The 6,657-nt window shown below is 38.5% G+C and overlaps 1 protein-coding gene across 1 annotated transcript; it reads left to right on the top strand.

Annotated features, from left to right (window-relative positions):
* The first annotated feature begins 126 nt into the window (after window positions 1-126).
* On the top strand, window positions 127-4,124 carry MZT1 (mitotic spindle organizing protein 1). Its single transcript, XM_005487491.3, has 3 exons — window positions 127-275; window positions 2,033-2,178; window positions 3,573-4,124. The coding sequence occupies exons 1-3, from the start codon at window positions 227-229 to the stop codon at window positions 3,594-3,596; spliced, it is 219 nt and encodes a 72-aa protein (XP_005487548.1). The 5' UTR covers window positions 127-226; the 3' UTR covers window positions 3,597-4,124.
* Window positions 4,125-6,657: the final 2,533 nt, after the last annotated feature.

Here is a 6,657-nt window from a genome sequence, read left to right as displayed (position 1 = left end):
CCAGCTCCGCCTTCTTTTTCGTCGTTTGGCCAATCACGGAGCTCGGTGTGCACTGTCGGGCCAATGGCAGGGCTGCCCCTCTCTCGAACGGGCCAATCGGCAGCGCCGCCGCAGCACGAATTCAAAGAAAGCCCGCCCCCCCCCCGCGCTGCGCCGGGCCATCACGTGGGGCTGGCGGGCCCGGGCGTGCGCGCGGCGTTCCGGTTCCGGGCGCGGCGGGGTCGCCATGGCGAGCAACGCCGCCAGCCTGAACGCCGTGAGGGAGACCATGGACGGTGCGGGACAGGACAGGACGGGCGGGACGCGAGGGAGGGGCAGCGCCTGGCCCCGCCATGGGCCGCGCGCACGGGCGCCTCTCTTGGGGGAAGGGGCGCTGGCTGCGGCTGCCCAGAGATGCAGCGTGTGGCAGGTTTTGTTTTACTTCGTGAAACAGCTCAACCCCCGCCGAGCGAATGCTTTTGGACCTAACGTGGCTTTTCCTTTTCATGGTTTTGTTTCTTTTTTAAATTTAGCTAGGTATCTAGCATAGAATACTAGGGGTTTTTTAGCGTCTGTATATATTTGTATATGTGTGTGTGTATATACATATATATTTGCTGTTGTTTCTCGTTATGTGTAACGGTTGATGTAAATGGCCTGACCTGAGAGAGAGAGAGGAGGGAGCGGCCCTGGGCCGGTGTCGGCGGCAGCAAAAAAAAGCCCTCAAAACAGCCCAAACTGCAATATTGTGTGAAAGCTTTGAGGAAAAGTAGTCAGTGGTGTAGAACTAAAATAGATTCTGATATGGAAAAAACCCAACCCTGAACTCAGGTACTGTTGTGGGATGGGGAATGTGAGAGAAGGGATACTGGGAACTACTTTGGAGATTGATGAGCCGTGAGAAGTGTGAGCAGGGGGGTGAAGCTGGGGTGCTCACTTTCAGCCTGACTGTGAGGAATCAAAGCTGGCGTGTTTTGGAGTTGTTTCTCAGTGTAGTGTGAGACTCTGGAATTCCACAAAATGCCTATACCGAAAGCTTATATGCAGGTTGGAAAGCAGCCCGGCAGTCTGTTGAGGGTTGTTAAATGTGTGGTGCCTTTCTCTAAAAATGCGCTAATGAGGGAGTAGAGGCTAGGGAGAATGTTCAAGGGATAGTGCTATGCATTTGCTATTTTCTCAGCATCTTCCCTTCTCTTGAAGTTACAGCTGCTGTTACAAAAGGATGTTTTAGTACAGACCTTCATGAGTTGAGCTGGTGTAAAAATTAGCATTTCAGCCACTGATCTTCATGCTCTGACCTGCTGCTGGAGGCAAGGCAGGACTAGCAGGATCACTATGATGCTGTAATTGGGTAAAACCATTTTGTGCAGATAGAGAGTGACTTCTTTGGGAAGGACAAAGAATCTCAGTTCTGGTAACTGTACTTGACAACTTCACTCTTTCCTCTTCTGCAGGAATGATTTAGACAGGAGGGACAACAGGCAGGTTTAAAGACAAAGTAAGGCTTTTGAGAACAGATATGGAAAGTTCACTAATCTTCAGATTTAGGAGCCCACATTTCCTGTGTAACTATGTATATATTTTATTTAGGATGGATACAGATATTTAACAGTTGCTGCTTGCAAAGTTTTAAGAGCTCAGAATTGTTGTGGAGAAACTGCTCCATCTCTCTGCCAAAGACACTGCCTCAACACCTAAAGATTAGAAAGGACTTCTTCAGTGTCTGGAGTCCAGAATGTGTTCTTATAGCCTACCTTTTACGTAATTGACAGGCATGTTAATTGTTGAATTTTTCAGGGTTTTTTTCAATTTTTCAAAACCCGTTATCCAATATTAAATTTCCTGAACCAGGGAAGCATGGTGTTTATCTTGGAAGTTGTATCTTGTAGCTTAAGAGGGCTGGCATAAATATTGTTGCAAACAGCAATGGACATCTGCCATGTTCACACTGTAGAAGTGCTGTAGAATCGAAATGTTGATGAAGAACAATCTTGATCATTGAAATTTCATCGTCTGTAGGAACTAAAGTGCTTTCATTTTTTTTCTGTTGCAGTTCTGTTTGAGATTTCAAGAATATTAAACACTGGCTTGGACATGGAGACGTTGTCTATTTGTGTGCGGCTTTGTGAACAAGGGATAAATCCAGAAGCCCTGTCTTCTGTGATTAAAGAGCTGCGCAAGGCTACAGAAGCTCTGAAGGTAATGCTCTACTTTAAAAAGCTTTTACATTTGTTTATTAGAGTCAGATGCACATGTAACTTGCTGCACTTCAGTTTGTAGATTGTACTTTGTTATGGCTAATTTTTAAGTCAAGAAAATTAGCTGTTCAATAGAGGAGGCAATGAATACAACTGAACTTGAACCAAGAAATGTTACAAATAACCTGTTTTGTAGAAATAAAATAATTAAAGTTACACTTCTGAAGAAAAAGACCACAACCAAAACTCAGAAATTTTTATTATATTCACCATTTGTCCCCTTACCTGCACAATATCACAAATAGATTTCTCCTTTAACAAGTATCACCTCATTACTAAAACCTCAGATTTAGGAGTTTGCAGCAGTACTTGTAAACAGGTACATGCAGCTTGTTAACATCATCTTAACATATTGTTTTTACCTCCTTAGTCTCTGCTTTGAGCCTTTGCAAAGACCAGAAAGAGGGGTTTTCGTGATGTGTGTACATATAGGGCTTTTCGTATTTGCGTATTTGCCTGTTTAACTAGTAGATGGCTAAAAAAACCTCACTTGCATTTTAAAGGATTTTTATTCTTTACTGTCTACATAAACATCACAGACAGGATTTTTTACTACTGCATCTTATATTTGACTATTTTTGACAGGGGAAAGGGGAAATCTATATCTTGCTTCTATTCTGGAAGATTGCAGACTTTATTTTTAACTTAACATTTTTCTATGCTCATGCATATTTTGTATTTGTGTCTATGCTTAAATGTGTCTTACATATGTATTTAACTGTGTATGCAAATAATTGAGGGCTATTTTACTTCTTCCATTGCTTTCACTGGTTTCCCATTCCTGTTGCTCTCCTTTACCTGTTTGCCCCGTAACTGCCATAAAATCTACCCCTGTCATTCTTCAATAACTGTGCTTTGTTGACTGTAGTTATTCAGTGATAAAAATACTAATATTGTTAATCAAATAATTGGTAGTGTGATTTATGCAGTTATGATTAGTGTCATTCTTCTGAGTTTTGTGTCAATAACTAATCTATATGGATGAGGTAATAATTACCATAAATTATATGAAGTAAATTCCAGAGGTAACTATATTTGTGCATTTGAGCCTTTCTTGGAAGTATTAGGGTGAAATGTACAAGATAAAAGCTTCTCAGATACAGGATGTAAAACAAACAAACAGCAGTGGCTCTTCTAGTAAGGAGTGATGGCAGCTGAGAGCATTATTTTTTAGGAAAAAGTAGTGTTCATTAGAAAAAAATTTCCTAAATAGCTTTTTTTTTTTTAGACCCCTAAGTTCTCTAGGTAATTTTAAAAAGTTACAAGAAAAGATTAAATTTAAATCTATGTGATGTCTCTTTTGGTGACTTGGGATAATTTTTTTTCTGCTTCTAGGCTGCTGAAAATATGACAGGCTGACATGGGAGAAAATCTCTGCATGAGAAGAAGGCCGAGTTAAGCTTACCAGGAGCTCTGAAGATTGCCAGTATTAAGAAAAAAAAATTGAATAAGTGTATGTGAAGGTTTCAGAGTATTTCTGTAATACTTTTCAAAAGAATGGTGTATATAATAGCTTTGAAAAGTTTTTTAAAAGTTCACCGGTAATATTACTGGTATTTTTGTGAACTGTTTGTGAATGTAGTGCAATTGTTTTCTTTGACATCCTGTACATTTCAAATCATGCCCGATATTGTACATTTGTTGAATTTACTAGTGTGTACCAACAAGCCTTGTTAGAATGAGTGCAGTTTTGTTAATGCATCCTTTGGAAGTGGTAGTATATCATGGGTTTTATCTTTTGCTTTGATGAAAAGCTACATGTGCAATTTTAGTCTTGCTTTATGGTCCAGATAGGAATGAAGCCCATAGTGACTTTATTTTAGAGCAAGGGCAGTAACTTAAGTCTCAAGCTGAAAGTAATAAATAAAGAATTTTTTTAATAATGTAGGTCATGAGTTGTGCTTTTGATTTCAATTCAAATTGCTGGGAAAAGTGTTTAACTTAGATAACAGAAGTTTTTCAGCTATCCATGTAGATATGTATGTAAATTTAAATTCTAGATGACATGGAATGTTTCACAGCGGGCAGATGCTACATTTGTTACACCTGTTCTGACTGTAGGATCTAAAAATATTAAGGCTGTATTGTTACTGCAATACAATAGTCCATACATGAGAAGCATCTGGTTTGGTTGATGAATATCAGTAAGTCTTAAATAGCTGCTTGGTACAGGAATGTCTTCTCATTTAGCACTGACAACCTTCACTGATGCCAAAACAACTTTTAATGTCCAGTAAGTATCTCTGCACCCAGGAATTCTACTTTGTAAGAAGATGGTTTCTTGTGTGTTCTTCATCTGCTGCTGTGTAAGTTTTTGGGGGTTTTTTAAAGGTATTTGATTTTTTTTATGCTGTTTTCAAAGTGTAGCACTAATGGGACCTAAAGCAACCTGCAGGGTTAACAGGGCAAAGCACATTTGGAAATGAACCTGGACTCTTAGTTGAGCCAAAAGTTCTATTTGTGCAGAGATTAAAAGTTCTTTTTACTTGAAGAGTTTACATCATACACACTCTGGATCATAGTGCTACAAAAAGCAATCAAGAAAGCTAAATACTTCATATTGCTGACAAAGAGAATAGAAAAATATTTATATTGCACTGAATCACTTGCCTTTATTTCCAGTTAGCCTGGCCAAAACATCATTCCAGGAAGATGCTGTAAATAACCAAAGTGGGGAATTTTTAAATGGTTTCATTTTGCACATTCATAGCAGCAATTTACAAAGGGCTTTAAATGTTCATAACGTGAATATTGACTGTATGAAAAGGTATCAACAATGAAATTTATCTTTGGAAATCTTAAAATTCAGTAAAATATCCTGAAAAGTCCAGGTCAGATCAGCACAAATGAGCAATTAGCTCTCTTACTTAATTTTCTCTAGACTCAGTACTACATGTCAAAAATGAGACAAGACTTGGGGAGCATTCTCGCTGGTCTCAGGTGTCACATCTCAGTCTGTGAGATTTCTCTTGTGTAACTTAAACTTTGAAAATTTTCTGTAAACTATTGCAAATGTACTCAAAATAATAACGAAACTTTATTAGAATATATGCTTCTGCTGCTGCATTTCCTTTTCTCTACAGCCAAATCTTTGGGTGATACAGGAAGTCTGATGACTTCCCTTGAATGTCACTCTATTGATTAGTTTTATGTATTTCCAGGGTTTTTTCTAACTTGATTTTAGTTTGGGTTCAGTGTCCTTGAAATACTTAAAACAGCTTACAACTGCAATGACAATTTATACATAATTTATAAAATTATACATAATTCTTGAACTGCCCAATAAATTGCATCTACCATTTACCTTTGGTAAGCTTACGACTTTTATACATTTGGACATTTTCTGGTAGACCATTTGTATTGCAGAATTCCAGAAGAAGGGCATGTCTTGGACATTCAAAACCCCAATTTGATGTCTGTAAAACTAAAAGTGCATTATTTTCATTATTACATGGAACTAAATGGTAACATTGGTTACTTAATGCACTAAAGGGTACTAATTTAGTACTTTAGGTACTTAATGTACTTAAAGTACTAAATGTACTAAACATGTTGTTTCTTAAAGTGGTGTAAGAGAACTCCTGACTGCTTTTTTTTTGGGATACCATCCACAACAAATACAAAAAGTATTTTTTTTTCTTCTTCCTGGTGAGAAATGAAAAGAAAATCTCTCTAGTTGGAAGTTTCATACTGGAAATACTGGGAGTGCAAGGTAAGTCTGTCACTTTAACAGCATCCCCACTATGTGAACATGAGTGCTGAGGCTTGGCAGTGATGGCTGAGAAGTCTTGGCTGCATTTGTAACACACATCAACTTCCACTACATTTAACCAAGAAGCTGAGCAAACAGCACGTGCTTTTCCTCTGTGCTCCTTCCTTACGTGCCCTTGGAACTCTGAAGAAGATAAACATAGGAATATCTATACAGGTCCTGACAAAAGTTGTTTTTTCTAACATAATAGCTTCTTTTGTAGTCAAAGGCAGCTGCCTCAGGAAGGATAAGAACAATGCAACCGTGTTTGGTTGCTTTTCTTCTGTGTTCTCCTGGCTTCTAAATGTCTTCTATTCCAGGCTTTCCTGAACATCATATGGTTTGTCTATTTAGTAGTTTTCAGTGCTATTTTTTCCAGTAGTTGTCTGGTTTCCTTTGGACTATATATGCTTCCTGAATAACAGCAGCCTTTATCAATTAATGTCTGTTGCATAAAGAATTGCCACTTTGAACCTGATACTCACTAGTTTAATGTCCTTTGCACTGCAAACTTTTACCTACCATGCCATGTTTCTGCAGATACGTAAGACACCTTTAAATTTCGTCTTCTAAGCTGAAATGCTTTAGCATTTGAGTGACCAAAAGCATGGAATAACTTCTGTATTTATTGTTCTTTGAAACTTTTCTGGGTGTCATGTATTATTTTCT

Source organism: Zonotrichia albicollis, chromosome 2 (assembly GCF_047830755.1).
Source record: "Zonotrichia albicollis isolate bZonAlb1 chromosome 2, bZonAlb1.hap1, whole genome shotgun sequence".
Lineage (NCBI taxonomy): Eukaryota > Metazoa > Chordata > Aves > Passeriformes > Passerellidae > Zonotrichia > Zonotrichia albicollis.
Note: the sequence above shows the minus strand (reverse complement) of the source record. Positions and strands in the feature narration are given on the sequence as shown.

Coding starts and splice junctions, on each gene's coding strand:
- MZT1 (XM_005487491.3), top strand. CDS start 227: ATGGCGAGCAACGCCGCCAGCCTGAACGCCGTGAGGGAGACCATGGAC. Junction 276..2,032: donor CGTGAGGGAGACCATGGACG/GTGCGGGACAGG, acceptor TTTCTGTTGCAG/TTCTGTTTGAGATTTCAAGA. Junction 2,179..3,572: donor AGGCTACAGAAGCTCTGAAG/GTAATGCTCTAC, acceptor TTCTGCTTCTAG/GCTGCTGAAAATATGACAGG.